We start from the raw sequence: 22,954 nt of genomic DNA, 5'->3' as shown, positions 1-22,954 counted from the left end.
TCTATTAGATATAAAAATATATGCTAATCATTTTTCAGTTATTACCGAAATCCCAATAACTGAACGGCCACCATCTTGCACTCCATCGCCTTGCGGTCCAAATTCCTTATGTCAAATAATATCTGGTAATCCTGCTTGCTCTTGCCTGCCAAATTACATTGGCGTCCCGCCGCAGTGCCGACCGGAATGCATCTTAAGCACCGAATGTAAGAGCCACCTCGCATGTGTCAATCAAAGATGTGCGGATCCCTGTCCAGGCTCGTGTGGAATAAACGCTCAATGTCACGTATTAAATCATCTGCCAGTTTGCACGTGTATGGAAGGTTTCACTGGAGATCCATTTACGCAATGCAGCATTATTCCACTAGGTAAAAACATAGAGCAACGCATTATATATGATGAATAAATATTTCGATGTTTTGCAAAAAATTAATTGCGAAACGAAAATCAGATTAATTTGATTTAATTTATTTTTAAAATAAACATTTTTATCTGTGTAGTTACAGAATCACCATCCACGGATCCTTGTGCACTGTCCCCGTGTGGTCCGAACGCCATATGCGATAATGGTGATTGCAGATGCTTACCAGAGTACATCGGTAATCCTTATGAGGCCTGTCGGCCCGAATGTATTCTTAATTCGGAATGTGCTCGCGATAAAACTTGTCTGAAGAACAAATGCAAGGATCCTTGTCCCGGAATATGCGGCCAAAACGCGCAATGCGACATAGTCAATCACATTCCTGTTTGCTCTTGTCCATCTGGATATATTGGCGATCCATTTGTTAGCTGCCGTGTTCAACCTAGAGGTATGCAAAGAAAACTATTGTTTTTTTTTATTTCATTTCATTGCTATTATAACTATATATATAGCACCAATTTTTCATCAAATTTTTAAAGTCAGCTTGTGTTAATTACAAAATTAATTTTTCTGCAGTGCCAGATTCTCGAAAGGATCCGTGCACGCCTTCGCCCTGCGGACCGAACAGTCAGTGTCGTAATGTCGAAGATCATGCTGTGTGCTCCTGTCTTCAAGGCTATCTTGGTTCTCCACCATCCTGCAGACCAGAGTGTCTCGTTAGTTCTGAATGTCCGCCAATGCGAGCCTGCGTAAACAAAAAATGCACAGATCCATGTCTAGGTTCCTGTGGCCTGAATGCGAGATGCGAAGTGATCAATCACTCGCCAATATGCAGTTGTTTACCCGGACAAACTGGAGATCCGTTCAGAAGTTGTTACGATATTCCACGTAAGAAAAATTAAATTATTCATTTGCAAATAAAACGATATTAATATAATTTATATCAATAATTTATATCAATAGAAATATAATTTTAATAATATTTAAGAATTGTACAGCAAAAGTCGATTTTCTTAATTTTGAAAATTTTAATAAATGCAGAAGATGTTTGCAACAGCTTTGAACAAATTAAATTGATCAAATAAATATAAAATGTTGTATCAATATTTCAGTACCACCGGAACCTAAAGACCGGGGCGATCCTTGCAATCCTTCGCCATGCGGACCAAACGCACTTTGTCAGAACACAAATGGACAACCGTCATGTTCGTGTCTGCCCACTTACATTGGCACTCCGCCATCATGTCGACCAGAATGTTTGATCAATCCTGATTGTCCGCCGGAAAAATCCTGCATAAACATGAAATGTAAAGATCCTTGTCCGGGATCCTGCGGGGACAACGCTGAGTGCAAAGTGGTGAATCACGCAGTAACTTGTTCGTGTAAACTCGGCTACACGGGTAATCCATTCGTGCAATGCGTGTTAGAAGGTATGTTTATTTGACTTATTTTGACTGATTTTTTATTCATATTTTAGCAAGAGCGAGATTTAATTTTTTTTAAATCAAACCATTTATTTTTTTGCTGGGATTATTTTTACTTCTACTGCCTATATCTTATTAGAACATTACATTTTTTTAGCTAATCAATTTTGAACCAATTAAATATTAAACAATTTTTTTTCTGCAGAGGAACCAATGAATCCTTGTGAACCTTCACCGTGCGGAGCTAACGCGATCTGTCAGCAACGAGACAATGCTGGCGCTTGTATATGTATCGATGATTATCAAGGAAATCCTTACGAGGGATGTCAACCGGAGTGTGTCCTCAGTGCGGATTGCTCTACGAATAAGGCTTGCGTTCGCAACAAATGTAAGGATCCTTGCCCAGGTGTATGCGGCGTTCGAGCACAGTGTTCAGTGATCAATCACATTCCTACGTGTACTTGTGAGCCTGGATACATTGGAGATCCATTTACGACTTGCACCTTACAACCGGAAGTGGATACTGAGCCTACTGTAAGAAATCCATGCTCTCCTTCACCTTGCGGACCAAACAGCTTGTGCCGCGCTGTAAACAATCAAGCCGTGTGCACATGCCAAGAATCTTTCGTTGGTGTACCACCAAATTGCAAACCGGAATGTGTCGTCAATTCAGAATGTCCGCAAAATAGAGCATGTTATAAATACAAATGTACTGATCCGTGCCCCGGCACATGTGGAATTGAAGCCAATTGTCGTGTTATTAATCATAATCCACTCTGCAGTTGTCCGCAAGGAAAAACGGGCGATCCCTTCTCTAGATGTTTCCCTGAACCTGGTAATTATCCAGATATATTTAATTAACTGTTCAATAGATATATTTAATTAACGTGTTCTATTTATTTATTTACGTATGTAAGGATAGCATTAAAAAGTTACATATTATTTTATTATTATTATATTTATCTATATCTGTATATATTTAATCATTTAGTTGTGCCGCTACCACCGGTGGATCCTTGTTTCCCTAGCCCATGTGGACTCTATGCGGAGTGCAAAGTAGTCAATAATCAAGCCGCATGCACTTGTTTGAAAAATTACATAGGAATACCGCCCAATTGTCGTGCAGAATGCGTAGTTAATACAGATTGTCCATCGGATCAAGCTTGTATCTCTGAAAAATGTCGCGATCCTTGCATTGGTTCCTGCGGTCAAAATGCTGATTGTCGAGTACAGAATCACATACCAGTTTGCTTGTGTCAACTTGGATATTCCGGCGATCCTTTCACATTGTGCACAGTAATTAGAGGTGCGTCTTATTTGAATTTCTACAAATGACTTTGTATTTATATTTGATTGAAAAAACAGATAAATTTTTTTTAAATTGATTTTTTAAATAAAACTTTGTAAGTATAAATAAATAATATAGGGTCGGTTAATAAAATTCTTTCTTTCGATTGCTTAATCAAATGCTTCGAAGCATTCGTAGCGGTAACTTGATCGCATTCATAATCTAATAGATAAATATACATATAATATGTATATAGATATATAGCGAACGTAGAAATAAATAGAATTTCAAATATCATTTATTGGTATTTGATAATTTATTGCAAGATACAAATACATATTGATAAATTGAAATAACATAAAGTAATAAAAGTTTTCTTTTCTTAAAATTTTATTTTTACATTATTTTCTTTATGTAAATGTGAAAAATTAATGTTGCAGAACAACCAAAGATTCCCGAAGATTTGTGCAGTCCGTCACCTTGCGGACCCAATGCAGAATGTAACGAAGGTGTATGCAGGTGCTTGCCTAATTACTTTGGAGATCCATACTCGTATTGTCGGCCAGAATGTACAATGAATTCAGATTGTCCTCGTGTCAAAACTTGCATCAATCAAAACTGCGTGGATCCTTGCCCAGACACATGCGGTCGTGATGCACGTTGTGACGTTGTTAATCACGTTCCAATGTGCAGTTGTCCACCTGGTTACACTGGAAATCCATTTCTTTTATGCCGACCACATATACCAGATGGTAAGTTTACAATTATATTTTATAAGAATATACATGTAAATATACATATATATGAATGTTAAAATAAAAGTACAACTAATAATGAAATAAAAATAAAATGATTTTATATAATTTAATATATAAATATTATAACTTTTATATAATTTTATATTTATTATTAATTTTAATTATATATATATATATTAAATGGAAATAATTTATTTTTTCAAGTATAAGTTTTACGATATAGTATATTAAATATTATATTGTCGTTTCTGATAACTATTATTCGCATTTGCAGATACCATTAAACAGCCTTGTATACCTTCGCCTTGTGGACCAAACAGCATCTGCAAAGTTGTGAATGATCATGCTGTATGTTCGTGTCAACCTGGTTTAATTAGCAGTCCACCCACCTGCAAACCAGAATGCGTTATTAGCGCTGACTGTCCATTGACACAAGCGTGTCTAAATAATAAATGCCAAGATCCATGTCCAGGCACGTGTGGACAGAATACGAACTGTCAAGTGGTTAATCATAATCCAATATGTAGCTGCTCTGAATCTTACACAGGCGATCCCTTCACAATATGTTATCCGCAACCAAGTAAGTTATTTAGATTAGATATTACAGTATTAATAAATTTATTTTATAATTGGATCAATTGCAATTGATGATTATAAAAAATATCTTAAAAGTTTCTAAACATTGCTAGTATGGCTCTGAAATTATTAAGATAGAGATATCTTATATATTTTCCATTAATTTTTTATCTTTATAAATTGTTAATGGCGTAAATTATTAAAAGAAATCTATGCTTTCTCGTTGCTTAAAAATAATTTAGTTTTTGAATTTTATACATATATATCTTTTGGATAATCAAATTATATTTTAATTATTCTAGCATTAAATTTTTTCATTTAAACATATTTCTTTATAGAAACACCACCTGCACTAATGAATCCGTGTCTACCATCGCCTTGCGGTCCTAACGCAGAGTGTCAAGTGAGGGGTGATAATCCTGCGTGCTCGTGTATCGAAAATTATGTTGGTTTGCCACCCAATTGTCGACCGGAGTGCACAATTAATCCTGAGTGTCCGCCGCAGTTAGCTTGTATGCAACAAAAGTGTCGTGATCCGTGTGTCGGTTTGTGCGGTCCGAACGCTCAGTGCTCGGTAGTGAATCACCACGCGATTTGTACGTGCATCAACGGATACACCGGAAATCCATTCAGCGCCTGTGAACAAGTACCCGAGGGTGAGTACACAACTTATGTTTTATTTCTTCTTGTTACAATCCCTTCCGCAAATGTCGCCATTTGCATGCAGGCGCGGCAGGTAAGTGCTTCTATAATATGACTAATGATAATAATAAGTCAAGATGGTAGCTCAAGCGTTTTTGTTTCTTATCAAATAATATCGATGCTCAAAGTTATAATGATTTAAAATTTTGCATTTGTTGAAATATTTCTCAAGAGATTGCTTAAGTATTATTTATTATATAGTATGATCAACTGTTTAGAAGATCAGCTGAAGTTTGAAAAACTGTTTGATAATCATCACTATTCCGTTATCGTCAGATATGTGATATTATATAGTTTTAGAAGTCAGACTGAAACTTGTCGTGTCTTAACCATACATAACGTTAATGTGAGAATATATTTGTGCGACAGTAGCACATAATCACAAAGAAATCTCTAACAGGAGGTGATAATAAAGCACATGTTAGGTGGTGGGGCCTATAGATATTAGGCTCATAATTGTACTTATTCCTGATTAAAATCAATAACATAAGATTATATATACGTGTCCCGAATCCCTACAATTAACAAAAAAATAATGTAGCACGCAATCATTTCCCATGCCTGAGCGTACTGACCCAGAAATCTAATGCAGGAAAAAACAATAATGATAGATAGTCACAAAATTGGTGACGGGGCCTATCTCAATAGGCTCTTGGCTGCACATACCCTTATTTGACACTGAATAACTAAGCGAATCTCTAATCCCTGCGATTAATTGTTGAAATGTTATTTGCACGCACTGACCTGTTAAAACGAATCCGTTAAAGACCCACTCACATGTAAGAGCACTCTGACCTTTGACATATGCTGTGGACCACCCAATAATCATGCTGCACATATTATTCTCGAATAGATCAATAATGCAAAAAGTGTTACTGCAAAGAGCGCAACTCCTACAAAAGTTTTAACAAATTCTAATGAAACACACTACAATATAGATCCCAAAATAAGATAGTCGTCCCGTCCTTAAAGAAATAATATGTTACCAATCGTGTCTCGCACTTTGTAATTAACTCGATTAATTAATTCGATAAAAAATCGAACACGCTTATGATGAAACAATTGCTAGAAAACATTGCCCACTAAAAACTGATAAACTCTTCGAGTTATTATATATATATATTCGTCAACTGATGATAACCCAACATTAAACATGCAAAGCTATTACGTCGCACTACCATATGAGGCTTATTGCTTATTAGGAATTCGCAATGCGAAAATGCGAATGCGAAAAAAATCATTGAAAGTCAAAGAATTCCTCAGCCTACCATCAGCTTTTGGAGAAAAATGCTGCATGTGTTCAATTAAGTTTAAATAAAATTTCTTTTTATAATAGATGCACCCCTAGACATTAGAAAACCATGTGAGCCTTCCCCTTGTGGCATCAATGCCGTCTGCCGTGAGAACAATGGCGTTGGCTCGTGCACCTGTCTGCCGGACTATCTAGGTGACCCTTACCAAGAATGCAGACCCGAGTGCACGCAAAATTCTGACTGTTTAACAAGAATGGCGTGCGTGAACTTGAAATGCAGAGACCCTTGTCCAGGAACATGTGGAGTGAATGCTCAATGTCAATCGGTTAATCATCTGCCGATTTGTATTTGCATTCCCGGCTATACCGGCAATCCTTTTACGCTCTGTTCCCCAATAGTTGAAATCCGTAAGATTTATTTCCATATTAAATATTTTATTTATTGTATTTAAAAAATTTTGATTTCCAATGTGTATGCAACTGCGTACATATCACAGAATGTTTACACACACACACACACACACACACACACACACACACACACACACACACACACACACACAAAATGTAGAATTATAGAAACATATTTCATTTAAAAGTTACATTTTAGATTCATTGAGAGAAAATTTAATTATTTATTATTATTTATTTAAAATATATAATCTAAATAAAAAAAATTATTTATCTCAGATTTTATATTTTTATTTTGCTATTTAAAATAAATTTAATCATATATTTATTATGATTTTATAGACACAAGACATATTTTCAATTTAAAAAGTAACTAAAGCAATCTGTTTGATCGCACATGTACAGAGATAATTTAAATTCCAATTTTTGTTGTACTTTATTTTATTTTTTAATATGGATCTCAATATAACGAAGTTTATTATATTGAGGAAAATAATATTAGTTTGAACATGAAAGGACGATATATTATTGCCTAGAATAATTCATAGAAAATAGTACATAATAATATTTTTCTCCACACAGTACAGCCAGAAACAAATTCGTGCAGCCCATCTCCCTGTGGACCAAATAGTAAATGTCGAGATATAAATGGCCTTGCCGTTTGCACTTGCCTTCCGAATTTTATTGGCAGCTCTCCCAACTGTCGAGCTGAATGCGTAATGAACAGCCAATGCTCTCAAGATCTCGCTTGCATTAATCAGAAGTGTATATCACCTTGCCCGGATCCATGTGGTATAAATACACAATGCAGAGTAATCGGTCACAGCCCCATCTGCATCTGCAATCTCGGTTATACCGGAGATCCCTTTACGAGATGTTTCCCCGCCCCACGTAAGAACTTGGTCTCTCTCATTAACTTAATTTTTCATGATCGTTCGCTTCATTCATTCATTTATGATCATTAGCTTCTTTCATTCATGTCATTGGTTTGTTTTTTATAATCCACAATCATGATTTAAAATTTTGAAATAACATTACAATCGTTGTTCCCAATTCACTTTGTCATATTATCATAATATCAATCATTTTGATGTATGATATATCGTATGATATGCAATAATATTTCATTATTTTTTTATAACACTCTCATAAACGCAGTTGATTTATTGCTAAAATAGACTCTGGAACAAACGGCGAATTTGTTATGATTACGCTGTTTTATTATTGGATTTTTAGAATCGCTAGATTTTCCTGTAGTCTCCAAAGATCCCTGTTTATCATCTCCATGTGGCATATATGCGGAGTGTAGGAATATTGGTAATACACCATCATGCTCCTGTCTCCCGACCTACAGAGGATCACCACCGAATTGTCGCCCTGAATGTCGCGTAAATTCCGAATGCCCGATGAATCTTGCATGCAACAATGAGAGATGCAGAGATCCTTGTTTAGGCTCCTGCAGCATCACTTCATTGTGCACAGTCTACAATCATATACCTGTGTGTACTTGTCCCGAAGGATTTACTGGCGATCCTTTCACTAATTGTTATCTCAGACCAACAAGTAAGAGACTTCCCAAAGTCCTAAAGCTATGAAAAATTTATTTAAAAAAAAAATTTCGCGAAATATGATGCACAATATTTCTTGACGCTTTTTAGATATATTTTGATAGTAGTTTTAGTTTCAGCGAATGCCAAATAATAAGAGAATTTAAATTTGCTTAAACAACATAAATGTTTACTTTCAGAAAGACATTTTTACTTTTTTTACTTTTTATGTGGATTTTTTAATGTTTGTTTGATCAATATTTTGCTATATTTATCATTTAAAAATAGAAATTTAAACAAAAATAAATGTTTAATGCTTTTTTTAAAGCTTTTTTTTACATTGTTTCGTTACAATTATCATTGCAGCATCGATTAGATTGACATAAATTGAAAGAAATATCCGATGCATTAGGCACGAATATAATATTGCGTGAAAGAAACTTATGTGTTACATTTCGTGAAGTTTTATTTCGAATTCTATTATAATGTTTAGTTCCTTACCCATATTCTTTTACAGCAGCACCTGCAGTTATCGACCCTTGTAATTTGAACCCTTGTGGACCGAATGCACGATGCAACAATGGCATCTGCATATGTCTGCCTGAATATCAAGGTGATCCTTACGTGGGTTGCCGTCCCGAATGTGTCATGAATACTGATTGCGCCCACGATCGTGCGTGTATGCGCAATAAATGCATCGATCCCTGCCCGGGCACGTGCGGTCGAAATGCATTGTGTTCCGTATACAATCATGTACCTATGTGCACCTGTCCGACCGGAATGGCCGGCAATGCCTTTGTTCAATGTTCCATAGTCGAAGGTATAATAATAATAATCATCAATGTGATCGATTTATAATTTTTATGAATGATTATTGGTAATGATAATCGTAGAATCAACTTTAAAAAAAGTTCTTTAAAGTTTGAACAAAGTTTTTATTTTCTACTGTTATCATTATTGATATTACTTGTATTGATGTATGATACTACTTTTTTGGGAACAAAGTGTAAGATTGCTATTATATCGAATGTTAGATATCCCAAAAAGAGATTCCTGCTCACCCTCGCCCTGTGGACCCAACAGTGTTTGTCGAGAAAACAACGGGCAACCTGTGTGCTCATGTGTGGCAGGCTTTCTTGGTGTTCCGCCAGCATGCAGACCGGAATGTACTGTCAGTTCTGAATGCATTCTGACAGAAGCGTGTAGCAATCAAAAATGCATAAATCCTTGTCTCGGTGCATGCGGAATTCAAGCTACATGTCAAGTAATCAATCATAATCCCATATGTAGCTGCGGAGAACTCACTGGAGATCCATTCGTTCGGTGTATTCCACGACGTAAGAACAAATATCAATTGCAAAGAGTCATTAAGCAATTAACATTAATATCTGTTTTAATGTTTATTGCTTAATTCCGCTTGTTTAATATTTAGATGTAATATGTAGAGATATAAAAAAAAATATTCTACTTTTTTAAATTTCAAATACGTTAAAAATTGGCAGTAAAAAGCAAAATTCAAGATAATTTTATTACTTTTCACAATATTTGTTATTATAACAAATAAGTAGAGAAGAGTTATCCAATACCGGTCGCGTAAAATCATGTCTTATTATTTTATATTATTACTCGATATAATATTTAGTCAGTTGTTCCATACGTGATAATTTATCTATTAAATAAATAAAAGAATAAAAGAATAAGAGCATAAGAGAGTAAGAGAGTAAGACAGCGAGCTGAAATTTACCGATATACTGTCATTATGACAACTAAATCGATATTTATGAAATTTCTCAAGTTTTTAAAATATTACCACAAGATAAGATTGATAATTGATAATAATAAAGCTAATAATTGATATGAATATAATTGTAAAAATAAACCCCAGTTTTATTTCTTGGTTTCTTGCTTCATTATCATTATTTAATAATTATTAAATAATTTTCAATAAATTTAATTATAAAAATCCCTTGATTTTTTTTTTGATAAAATTGATTATTAAAATTGAATATTAGTTAATGATTCTTTTTAATCTTATTCTTTTAATATCTTATTATTCTTAATTATTTTTATTTATAAATTCGATATTTTTTTAAAGCAGATACGGTTTAAAAGACCTATAGATACGATTTAAACGATTAAATTGATCTAAATCGCATCTTTTGTAATATAGTATAAAAAGACTTATAATAAATTTGTTATTGGAGAAAAGTTTAATATGTAATAATAGATGTCTGAAACATCAAGTTACAATTTTCAATGTTTATTTACGTACAATCAATACTAAATGAAAAAATAATAAGAAATAACTTAAATGGTATGCATTTGGCGCGCGCGCATCAAAATACATACATTCAAAACTCTTCTCTATAATAAACACACATTTCATAAGAATTTAAAAGGATTTTCATTAGAAATACTAATAATAAGTTTTATTTTATTTAACATCTCGAGTAATTTAAACATATTGATCAAAATAATCATAACATAAAGTTTTGGTTGTACACTTATTTTGAATATTTAGTCTTAAATTTTTACATTCGATATTTTTCTTTTCATTAGCACCCAAACCCGTGTTGCAAACAAATCCCTGTGTGCCATCTCCTTGTGGAGCAAATGCCGAGTGTCGGGTTGTAGGCGATGCTCCCTCATGTTCATGTCTAGCTGGATTCTTGGGTTTGCCACCATATTGTAAACCCGAATGCATTAGCAATAGTGAATGTCCTGCTCATTTAGCGTGTATGAATCAGAAATGTAGGAATCCTTGCGAAGGCTCCTGCGGAGCTAACGCCGAATGTCGTGTAGTGAGTCATACACCCATGTGTGTTTGTCCTAGCGACTTCACCGGCGATCCATTTACACAGTGTACCATGAAACCACGTAAGCATCGATCTTATACATACAGAATTAAATTTACATACAAAATTAAATTATACTTAGATTCGAGCAGATTTAATTTTTTATTTTTATATAAATTATAGAACTCTATTGACCATCTTCTAGGATCTAGACATAAACTTTCCAATTTTTCTTAAAAAATTACTGTTAAAAATTAGTTACTTGGAACATTTCCTATTTTATATTCTATTTTCAGCCACACCACTCCCACTATCACCTTGTAAACCGTCACCCTGTGGCTTTAATGCCATCTGCAAAGAACAGTTTGGTGTTGGATCCTGTTCTTGCTTACCAGATTATATCGGCAATCCTTACGAAGGATGTCGACCAGAATGCGTGGTTGATACAGATTGCATATCTATTCTTGCTTGCGTACAATCAAAGTGCAGAGATCCATGTCCTGGTGTCTGTGGACAATTTGCTGAATGTCAAGTTATCAACCATCGACCATCTTGCACATGTATTTCCGGTTATAGTGGCAATCCCTTCCAATACTGCACTGTAATACGCGATGTCGGTACGAATATTTTCTTGAATACTGAGAAATCTTCATATCTAGCTTATTGAGATTTTGTACATTTTTCTTGTTTTATTTAAAATTTTTTATTTTATACATTTGACAAGAGTCACAATATTATGATATTATCTTATTTTGTTTTTAAATAATTTTTTTTAACGCGTGTTAATTTAAGAATATATAATTATATCTTAATATTTTTGTAAATGAATACTTAAAATAATCTTTCCTTCATTAATGTCTTAAAAATTTGAAAGATACATCTATCATTTTAGTCGATACTCCAAGAGATGTTTGCAATCCATCGCCTTGTGGACCCAACAGCCAGTGTCGTGTTAATAACAATCAAGCAGTTTGTTCTTGCCTACCGATTTTCATCGGTAATCCACCTGCATGTCGCCCTGAATGTGTGACAAGTTCGGATTGTTCCCTCAATCTTGCTTGTTTGAATCAAAAGTGCCAAGATCCCTGTCCTGGCTCTTGCGGCAGAAATTCGAATTGCAGAGTCATCAAACATAATCCGATTTGTTCTTGCAAGAACGGTTTTACCGGTGATCCATTTACTGTTTGCTTCCAGATACCTGGTACGATTTTCAATTTTGTCTAATATTAATTTTGGGTGACCTATACATAGTGTTCTATTTTAACTTCAACATTAAAATATCTCGAAAAAATAATGACCTTTTATATGAATAACTAGAATAACTAGAGGAATCATATTATGTAAATGAAATCATACAACTTTATTTAGAAAAATAGTCATACTCTTCATATTATATAAGTATGATATATAAATATCTTTTAAAAATTTGATTTTATTATTATTTGTACCATATCGGGTCATACAATATTTGTCTGAAACATTTTTTCGTATCTTATATTTTTTTTAATATTTCGATGTGAAAGTTAAAATGAGATATCTTATATACATATACACCCGAATAAATAAATATATTCAGATCTCGATCAAATATTTATTTCCAAAATTATACTAAAAATTATTCCGAGATCACGTATAACTCTGTCTTAATTTTCTTTGAATCGATAAATAATATTTACGTTGATAACATTTAGAAAGTCTAATTTCTGGCAAAGTGAGAAATAATAAGTCTTTCACTGTTGATTAATTTAAAAGTTGTGTAGAAATGGAAATGTGATATGTAATCAATTAGATTTTATAACAGTTGTATAGCTCTTAAACTGTTCATAATTCGTTGCAGTGAGTCCGCCTGTTGTAAGTGATGTTACGAGAGATCCGTGCATACCATCACCTTGTGGCATGTTTTCCGAATGTCGCGATATAGGAGGAGTGCCATCATGTTCTTGTTTACCAACGTATAGAGGCAGTCCACCGAATTGTAAACCAGAATGCACAATTAATGCAGAGTGCTCAGCTAATATGGCTTGCATGCAACAAAGATGTAAAGATCCCTGTCCAGGCTCATGCGGCATCATGGCCGAATGTAGTGTCATAAATCATGTACCAATTTGTTCGTGTTTGCCTGATTACACTGGCGATCCTTTTATTGAATGTTCCGTAAAACCACGTAAGATTCCCCATCAGAAATATATAATAATAATTTTTTTGTTGTTCTTATTGTAACATACTTGATCTTCTTCTTACGCGGAATTGACTTATTACAGTTATTGTTGCCCCTTCTAAACCGGATCCATGCACACCTTCGCCTTGCGGACCCAATACGCAGTGTAACGGAGGAATTTGCGTTTGTATAGCAGAATATTTTGGGGATCCTTATAGCGGTTGTCGACCAGAATGTGTATTGAATAACGATTGTCTGAATACGCGAGCGTGCGTGCGAAATAAATGCGTGGATCCTTGTCCAGGTGTTTGCGGCCAAAATGCTATGTGCGATGTGTACAATCATGTTCCTATGTGTACTTGTCCTTCGGGAATGGATGGAAATGCTTTCGTCCTATGTTCTCCCGTGCCAGGTATTCTTTAGAAATCCTAATCGTAACAACTGATATATCAAAATATTAAAGGATTTTGTTTAATACCCAATAACATCCGTATTCTTAGTATATCAGATCTTTATTCTATAATTAAAATTTTTTCTTCTTATAGCGCCACCCATTAGCAACCCATGTAATCCATCTCCGTGTGGTCCGAATAGTCAATGCCGAGAAAATAATATGCAGGCTGTATGTAGTTGTATAAGTGGCTTTATCGGCGCGCCTCCGACTTGTAGGCCCGAATGTGTAATTAGTTCAGATTGCCCGAAGAATGAAGCATGCACTAATCAAAAATGTCAGGACCCTTGTCCGGGAAGTTGCGGTCGCAACACAATCTGCAACGTTATTAATCACAATCCTGTTTGCGTCTGCCGTTCTGGGATGACCGGAGATCCATTTATTAATTGTTTCCCCCTTCGTAAGAAAATTTTTTTCTTATTCTTTCTAAAATAACGTTTCACAAACTAATTTCCGCGATTTATTTTATTTTATTACTTCGAACATGCGCATAGCATAATTAAATTTCAATAGTGTCTCAGTTAATATTAATCGGTATTACTTTTAAAGCTGAGGATCCATTACCTGTGCTTAATCCTTGTCAACCATCACCGTGTGGACCAAATGCACAATGCCAAGTGATTAATGATCAAGCCTCTTGCTCATGCTTGCAAGAATTTATTGGATCACCCCCGAACTGTCGGTCTGAGTGTAACAGTAATAGCGAATGCTCGAACAAAATGGCTTGCATTAATCAAAAATGTCGCGATCCGTGCATCAATGCATGCGGCATCAATGCCGTTTGCAATGTTGTTAGTCACACACCGATGTGCGCATGCACCCCCGGTTACACTGGCGATCCGTTTACGCAATGTTCTCCCCAACAATGTAAGAGAATTTTTTAAAAGAATAATTCAAATATTCAAATAGTTTAGAAGTCAGATTTATTTCAACTTATTCGATTTCTATTAATCTACATCTAAATTTTTTATATATGAAAGAATTAATAATGAAATTAATATTAGATTATTATTATGAACTTACAATTTATCAAATACATTTTCGTTTAAGAATGGATAATCAAATTACTTTTTTATTCTTATTTTAGTCGATATACAGCCTAGTATATCCACGCCATGCACCCCATCTCCATGTGGTGCAAATGCAGTATGCAGAGTTCAGCAAAATGCTGGTTCTTGCTCATGCTCGACCGATTATATTGGCAATCCTTATGAAGGGTGCAGACCTGAGTGTACACTCAATTCCGACTGTCCGTCCAATCAAGCATGTATTGGTTTAAAATGTAAAGATCCATGTCCAGGAACATGCGGTCAAAACGCGCAATGCTACGTGATTAATCATGCACCAACTTGTACTTGCTTCGAGCAGTACACGGGAAATCCATTCATATTCTGCAACCTTATTGTTGAAGCCCGTAAGAACTCGTTTAAAAATTTCTTGCGCATGTATTTTATAGACAATTATGTGATTTTAAATACCTGACTTTCTTGCAGCGATTATAGCAGATAACATTAATCCCTGTCAACCGTCCCCTTGCGGACCTTATAGTCAATGTAGAGAAAGCAATGGCCAAGCTGTTTGCTCTTGTTTACCGACTTATATCGGCGCACCACCCGGTTGTAAACCCGAATGTACAGTTAGTACAGATTGTGCGACAAATCGAGCTTGCGAAAATAATAAGTGTGTTGATCCTTGTCCCAACTCTTGCGGTCAAGGTACAACGTGTAGAGTCGTAAATCATAGTCCAATATGCATATGCAAACCCGGATTCAGCGGTGATCCATTCATACGCTGCCTATTTGTACCACGTAAGCGGAACAAATCTTATATACATTGTAACTTTTACTCTACTAATTTTTTATATTTAAAAAATGTTAATAGTTTGTTATTTTTTTTAGAAATAATTGTATTTGCATTAAAATCTTCCTTTGTTTTTATTTAAAATTTTTGTTACATGAAATAGTGAAGTTATATTTTTAGAAATGTAAAAAATTTTTTTTTAATTACACAGAATATTTTATATTTTTAATTAAAAAATAGTTATATAATTAAATTTTATTTTAAAACATTTTTTATAATGTTTTATTGAGATTCAGAGATTTTATTATAAATTTTAGCTACTCCGAGTTACTTACCAAGTCTGCCCTCAGACCCTTGCATACCCTCACCATGCGGATCTAATTCGCAATGTCGCAACATCAACGGTTATCCATCCTGTTCTTGTATGATTAATTACATTGGTACACCACCAAATTGTCGTCCCGAATGCGTTATTCCTGCCGATTGTCCGAGCAATCAAGCTTGTATTCGTGAGAAATGCCAAGATCCCTGTCCAGGTTCTTGTGGTCTGAATGCCGATTGTACTGTTCATAACCACATTCCAATCTGCAGATGTATAGAAAGTTATACTGGTGATCCATTTATTGGTTGTCAGCCTATACCGATCTGTAAGTTTATATAAAAATTTTCTTCATTTTTACAATTATATATTTTCCAGTGTATTTATCATTTCATTTGATAATTGTAATAATATATAGACAACGAGCCAATACAGCCAACTGATCCATGCAATAAATCACCTTGTGGACCAAACGCTCAATGCAACAATGGCATTTGTATTTGTTTACCTGAATACTTTGGTGATCCATATGTTGGCTGTCGACCAGAATGCGTACTTAGTACAGATTGCTCAACCGACAAGGCATGCATACGAAACAAATGTGTCGATCCTTGTCCAGGTACGTGTGGACAAAACAGTTTGTGCAATGTGATAAATCACACACCGATGTGCAGTTGTCCTCCTGGTACTTCTGGAAATGCATTCATTTCTTGTGATGTAATAAGAGGTATGATATCAGAAACGAGAAATCTGATTCACGTATTCGAAATGCTAATTAGTCTATCTAATTAATCTACTCTATTATATTTAGTCCCTTCCGTGACAAGACCATGCAGCCCGAATCCTTGTGGTCCAAACAGCATATGTAGAGAATTAAATGAACAAGCTGTGTGTACTTGTGCACCAGAGTTTCTCGGTGCACCGCCTCTCTGCCGACCCGAATGTACCCTTAGTTCTGACTGTCGGCCGAATGAAGCTTGCGCTAATCAAAAATGCAAAAATCCTTGCCCTGGTACATGCGGCATCCAAGCAAAATGCGTAGTTGTCAATCACAACCCTGTTTGCTCGTGTCCCGAGCGCTACACAGGCGATCCATTTATCAGATGCGATATTATGAGTAAGAAAATCTTGATTCAAAGCTGATATAAGCTTTAAGATCCGTAAGCTTCGGCTACCAAATTAAGATTGAAACATGATTATTATTTTATTTAGAACCAATAGCACCTGTAGTAATAAACCCTTGTCAACCTTCGCCCTGTGGTCCGTACGCTCAGTGCCAGGTCGTTAACGATTTGCCATCCTGCTCGTGTCTACCTGAATACAGAGGCTCTCCCCCGTATTGTCGACCTGAATGTATTTCAAATCATGAGTGCCCCAGCCATCAAAGTTGTGTGCGACAAAAATGCAGGGATCCCTGCCCAGGTTTATGCGGGGAAAATGCGGAATGTCATGTGATACAACACGTGCCTCATTGTGTCTGTACTTACGGTCTCACCGGTGATCCGTACACGCGTTGCTCTGCGATACGTAAGGGATAAAACGTTTTCTCTAAAACTTCAAAATTAACTGATCTTACTTTTGCGCAACGTTGTTTAATCTATTTGTCCTTTATGTTGTTTTAGCACGCCCAATAGAACTGGAACCAATATCGTCGCCTTGCGTAAACTTTGAATGTGGTGCGAATGCGATATGTAAAGAGCGAGATAGTGTCGCAATATGTCAATGTATCTCTAGCTATGTTGGTAATCCGTACTTAGCGTGTCGACCCGAATGCATTATTAATCCTGATTGTGCATCCAATTTGATGTGCGTAAGAAACAAGTGCACCAATCCTTGTGCCGGTATGTGCGGTCGAAACGCCGAGTGCTCGGTCGTTAATCATCAACCGATATGCACATGTCTTCCTGGATATACCGGAGATTCTTTTATTTCTTGTTTTATAGACAGTAAGTGTTTTTAATTAAATAATAATTTCTAATTTTTCTAATTTCTAATTTTATTTTGCGATAATTTTTTATGATAGAAAAATCGTACAAAATGTCGAATCCAAAAAATATTGTATATATTGATTTTTTTTGTTTTTATGTGAGTTTTATTACATAATTGAAATTTAAATGAGATATTCTATATGTATTAACATCTTTTTGTGTTTTTAAAAAATTTTTAACTTTATTAAAAAGAACATTTGAAGCAAAAGATTTGAAACCTTTTTTAAACTGTTTTAATTAATATTGTTTGAAATTTTTAAATTTTTCAAAGAAAAAATTAAATATATATAAATTAATAAATTTTTTTATATTATTTATATTTTTTATATTTTTATGTACAGTTTTAAAACGCAATTAAAAATTAATTATATTTAGAAATAAATTTTATGGATGTTTTTATATTTATTTACATAATTTTACTAATATATTAAATTTTCCCAGAAATAATCTCCGATGAGAACGTTTGCGCCCCATCACCCTGTGGACCCAACAGCAAATGCAAAGAAGTATCCGGACAGGCTGTCTGTTCATGCCTTCCGTCATACGTTGGAACTCCACCTGCATGTAGACCTGAATGTGTTGCTAGCTCAGAATGTTCCCCACAATTAGTGTGCAAGGACTACAAATGCGTGAACCCCTGCCCAAGCCCATGCGGACTCAATACTAATTGTGTGGTCGTTAATCATAGCCCCATCTGCAGTTGTATGTCTGGTTACAGCGGAGATCCATTCACCATATGCTCTTTAATTCCACGTAAGACCATCAAATTCATGAAGATTAGATATAGATATTAATATAATCTCAACATATACTGCTGTATGTCACAATTGCTAATCGTCACCAACCATAACTCCAAATGTCTTCCAGTCATAACACCACCACTAGTACAGAAAGACCCTTGTGTGCCATCTCCGTGTGGTAGCTTCTCCCAATGCAGAAATATTGGTGATTCTCCCGCGTGTACCTGCTTGGAAAATTATATTGGTCAACCACCTAATTGCAGACCTGAATGTACCATACACTCAGAATGTCCGAGTGATAAGGCCTGTATCAATATGAAATGTGTGGATCCATGTCCCGGATCGTGTGGCACCAATGCTCTGTGTTCGGTTATTAACCATATTCCCACGTGCAGATGTCCCGAGGGATACACTGGAAATACATTTGTTCTTTGCGAGATATTGCCAGCAATAAGTAAGCGATACGAGCCATCCAGTAATCCATCTAACTTGAAATTTTAATATGAATCATAGCGTGATCCGAGTTCGTTAATCCCTATATCGATTATATTTTACAGCGACTCCATCCCCGGTCGAAGATGCCTGCGTTCCGTCACCCTGTGGTCCTAACGCGCAATGTTTTGACGGTATCTGTACTTGTCTACCGGAATTCCGAGGAGATCCGAATGTAGGTTGTCGACCGGAATGCGTCCTAAACGCGGATTGTCCCCGTGATAGAGCATGTATACGTAACAAATGCCTGGATCCATGCCCTGGAGCTTGCGCTGTTAACGCATTATGCACCGTGATTGGTCACATTCCCATGTGCAGTTGCCCTGGAAATATGACTGGCAATGCATTTAGCCAATGTACACCTCTACAAGGTATATATAAGCTTTCCAATATTTACGATAGGATCACCTTTATTTTCGATACTATAAAATTATGTGAAGTAACATTTTTTTGTAAATTATTCCTGGAGATTAAATATCTATTATTTTTGTATACTAGACATACCACTCGCTAATCCATGCACCCCTTCACCCTGCGGACCGAATAGTGAATGCCGTGTTATAAATAATCAGGCGGTCTGCTCCTGTATAAGAGGATATTTAGGTAGTCCTCCGACCTGCAGGCCCGAATGCATAGTCAGCACGGATTGCCCCCAGAATGAAGCTTGTAGCAATCAGAAATGTACGAATCCTTGTCTTGGAAGTTGTGGATTAGGCGCGTCTTGTCAAGTAGTGAATCATAATCCGATTTGCATTTGTCCACCTTCTCAAACGGGTGATCCTTTTGTTAGATGCTATTTATCACCACGTAAGTACTGCTTGTTATGTCTATGTTTATGATTAATGTGGAAGTTTCGAGAAAATCCTTGTTCTTTTTTTTATGCATCGAACTTTGTTCTTTTAGCTCAAATACCTGTATCCCTCACACCATGTAAGCCAAACCCGTGCGGTCCCAATTCGCAATGCCAACCACGCGGAGATGAATCTGTATGCACGTGTTTGCCTGATTTCATTGGCAGTCCGCCAAATTGCAGAGCAGAGTGCGTTAGTAACAGCGAATGTTCTAATCATTTAGCTTGTATTAATAAAAAATGTCGGGATCCATGCATTGGTTCCTGCGGTGCGAATGCTAATTGTCACGTTGTCAGTCACACCCCGATGTGTTCTTGTATAAATGATTATACCGGTGATCCATTTACTCAATGCACCTTAAGAGAACGTAAGTATCATTTGGGAAAAACTGATATGATTTTGCTGATAATTTGCTATATGTTTGAAATACAGAAAATCTTGCAGAATTAGCATTACATATTATCACAAATAAATTTTATTAAAATGAAATATTACCGTAATTATAAAATATCAAAAATTAATATGATTTTGATATCTGTTTTATACAGAAACATTCTTTTTTTTTATTCTCTTGTTAATTATACAAATTACCTAAATTTATATTATATAAATTTTATATATATTATATAAATTTTAAAAATATATAATTATAAAAAAATATATAAATTTATAAAAATTAATTTAGAAAGATTTATAAATATTAATGTTTTTTTATAAATTATATGAATTTTTATAAATTCTATGCTTACTAATACTACTTTTTAGCCACACCATTACCGCCTGCACCAATTGATCCTTGCAATCCCTCCCCTTGTGGTTCTAATGCTGTATGCAAGGAATTTAACGGTGCCGGTTCGTGTACGTGCTTGCCGAATTATACCGGCAACCCGTATGAAGGATGCAGGCCGGAATGTGTCTTAAATTCGGATTGCCCTGCCAACTCAGCTTGTGTAAATATGAAATGTAGAGATCCATGCCCGGGATCGTGCGGGCGCAATGCGTTATGCCAGGTTGTTAACCATTTGCCAGTATGCAATTGTTATCCTAGATATACCGGCGATGCCTTTTCATATTGTACTCCGATAGAAATAGGTATGATTACATTGTATCTGAATTCATTTATCATTAATTGCAATTCGGTTCATCACGAAATGTGATTAATTTATGAAACAATGCAATTTTTAGAAGGAGAAAATGCTGTCAGTAATCCTTGTGAACCATCACCATGTGGACCTAACAGCTTGTGTCGCGTTGTGGATAATACGAGCGTCTGTACTTGTTTACCTGATTTCCAATGGGTAGCTAGCCCACCAAATTGTCGCGCTGAGTGTACTGTTAGTGCTGAATGCGCTTTCAATTTAGCATGTATCTCATATAAATGTAACGACCCTTGTCGTACATTGTGCGGTTCCAACGCAAGATGTGAAACGATTAATCATAATCCCATTTGCTCGTGTCCATCTAGATTTACCGGTGATCCATTCGTTGCCTGTTTTGAAATGCCATGTAAGAATCATAGAAAATCTCGTAAATTCGAAATTATAAAATGATCAATGAGTCAATCATTAATGAGTCAATCATTAAGAGATCGAAGAAATATTTTCTTAAATTTTATTTTCTGAATATATTCTTTTGAGAAAAAATTCTTTTTGCTTTGCGTATTTTTTTTAATAAAATAAATTTTTTAAATAACTTTTTTTTATATTAGATGAAAATCTCTTTTATTTTTCTATTGTTTTGATGATTAGAAAAATTAAAACACACGTTATCAAAGATATTCAAGGAAAAGAATATATATATATATATATATATATATATATATAAAACTATATAAAACAGATATATTTATATGCCCATAGCTAAAGATGAAGAATCTCGTCCACTTGTGAACCCTTGCACACATTCACCTTGCGGACCTTATTCAGAATGCCGTGACATTAGCGGTCAAGCATCTTGTGCTTGTTTGTCAACATATGTAGGAACACCACCCAATTGCAGACCCGAATGTTCAGTTAATCCAGAATGCCCAACTAATCAAGCGTGTATACAGAGGAAGTGTCGAAATCCTTGCGATGGAGTTTGTGGAGTAGGAGCAATTTGTAACGTCATTCGTCACACACCCACATGTTCTTGTTCCAATGGATTCACTGGGGATCCATTTGTAATGTGTAGACCAATTCCCGAAGAAGGTAAGACAATCAGAAGAAAATTTGTAATATCATTCATAGTAATAGACAAGTCTGAGAATATTTCTTCATGATATTTAGAGTATGGAAAAATATCTCAAACTCACAATAAGCTTTATCGCAAACTAAGTGTTAAAATTCATTCTTTAGATACAACACTCAAACCGACAGATCCGTGCTTAAATTGCGGCGCGAATACGCAATGCTTTAATGGTATATGCAGTTGCCTTCCCGAATATCAAGGAAATCCAAACTTTGGATGCCATCCAGAATGTATTCTAAATTCAGACTGTCCAAGACACCGGGCTTGCATTAAGAACAAATGTCAAGATCCGTGTGGTCTTGGAATTTGCGGTGTCAATGCCTTGTGTTCTGTTATAAATCATATACCAGTTTGCACTTGTGCACAGAGGATGTCTGGCAACGCGTTTGTACAGTGTTCCCCAATAGCTGGTACTCATTTGATTACTTTCATATTGTATCATAAATTATTAATATTGTAATTATTCTTTGCTATAATTATATTCTTTTTTCTAACATTTAAACAGACACAATACCAAAAGATCCATGTAATCCATCACCTTGTGGTCCGAATAGTCAGTGTCGAAAGATAAAGGAACAAGCTGTCTGTTCGTGTCTCCCTGGATACTTGGATGCACCACCTAATTGCCGAGCGGAATGTATTATTAGTTCCGACTGCCTCGCTAACAGGGCTTGCAATAATCAAAAATGTATAGATCCCTGCCCTGGAACGTGCGGCATCAGAGCCCAATGTACTGTAGTTAACCACAATCCGATTTGTTCTTGTTCCTCTGAGTTAACCGGAGATCCCTTCACTCAGTGTATTCCAAGACG

At 35.4% G+C, this 22,954-nt stretch overlaps 1 protein-coding gene across 1 annotated transcript in view; it reads left to right on the top strand.

The window, feature by feature from the left end:
- The window catches only part of LOC105623383, a 105,092-nt gene that overhangs the window by 61,520 nt on the left and 20,618 nt on the right, over positions 1–22,954 (top strand). Inside the window, exons 54-92 of the mRNA XM_012204777.1 lie at positions 39–386; positions 501–809; positions 938–1,247; positions 1,463–1,791; positions 1,991–2,620; positions 2,777–3,091; positions 3,514–3,825; positions 4,106–4,411; positions 4,746–5,053; positions 5,328–5,334; positions 6,446–6,769; positions 7,355–7,663; positions 8,018–8,335; positions 8,837–9,139; positions 9,354–9,656; positions 10,879–11,196; positions 11,411–11,753; positions 12,026–12,315; positions 12,952–13,293; positions 13,385–13,684; positions 13,818–14,111; positions 14,237–14,590; positions 14,811–15,137; positions 15,217–15,531; positions 15,841–16,170; positions 16,261–16,569; positions 16,654–16,959; positions 17,055–17,369; positions 17,465–17,788; positions 18,272–18,583; positions 18,698–19,045; positions 19,128–19,433; positions 19,561–19,869; positions 19,966–20,280; positions 20,679–21,005; positions 21,099–21,419; positions 21,773–22,102; positions 22,250–22,552; positions 22,648–22,953. Coding sequence (XP_012060167.1) covers positions 39–386; positions 501–809; positions 938–1,247; positions 1,463–1,791; positions 1,991–2,620; positions 2,777–3,091; positions 3,514–3,825; positions 4,106–4,411; positions 4,746–5,053; positions 5,328–5,334; positions 6,446–6,769; positions 7,355–7,663; positions 8,018–8,335; positions 8,837–9,139; positions 9,354–9,656; positions 10,879–11,196; positions 11,411–11,753; positions 12,026–12,315; positions 12,952–13,293; positions 13,385–13,684; positions 13,818–14,111; positions 14,237–14,590; positions 14,811–15,137; positions 15,217–15,531; positions 15,841–16,170; positions 16,261–16,569; positions 16,654–16,959; positions 17,055–17,369; positions 17,465–17,788; positions 18,272–18,583; positions 18,698–19,045; positions 19,128–19,433; positions 19,561–19,869; positions 19,966–20,280; positions 20,679–21,005; positions 21,099–21,419; positions 21,773–22,102; positions 22,250–22,552; positions 22,648–22,953 — 12,375 coding nt within the window. The remainder of the gene's footprint in view (positions 1–38; positions 387–500; positions 810–937; positions 1,248–1,462; positions 1,792–1,990; positions 2,621–2,776; positions 3,092–3,513; positions 3,826–4,105; positions 4,412–4,745; positions 5,054–5,327; positions 5,335–6,445; positions 6,770–7,354; positions 7,664–8,017; positions 8,336–8,836; positions 9,140–9,353; positions 9,657–10,878; positions 11,197–11,410; positions 11,754–12,025; positions 12,316–12,951; positions 13,294–13,384; positions 13,685–13,817; positions 14,112–14,236; positions 14,591–14,810; positions 15,138–15,216; positions 15,532–15,840; positions 16,171–16,260; positions 16,570–16,653; positions 16,960–17,054; positions 17,370–17,464; positions 17,789–18,271; positions 18,584–18,697; positions 19,046–19,127; positions 19,434–19,560; positions 19,870–19,965; positions 20,281–20,678; positions 21,006–21,098; positions 21,420–21,772; positions 22,103–22,249; positions 22,553–22,647; position 22,954) is intronic.

Source organism: Atta cephalotes (assembly GCF_000143395.1).
Source record: "Atta cephalotes unplaced genomic scaffold scaffold00056, whole genome shotgun sequence".
In the NCBI taxonomy this organism is placed as follows: Eukaryota; Metazoa; Arthropoda; class Insecta; order Hymenoptera; family Formicidae; genus Atta; species Atta cephalotes.
This window is presented reverse-complemented; position numbering and strand designations above follow the sequence as displayed.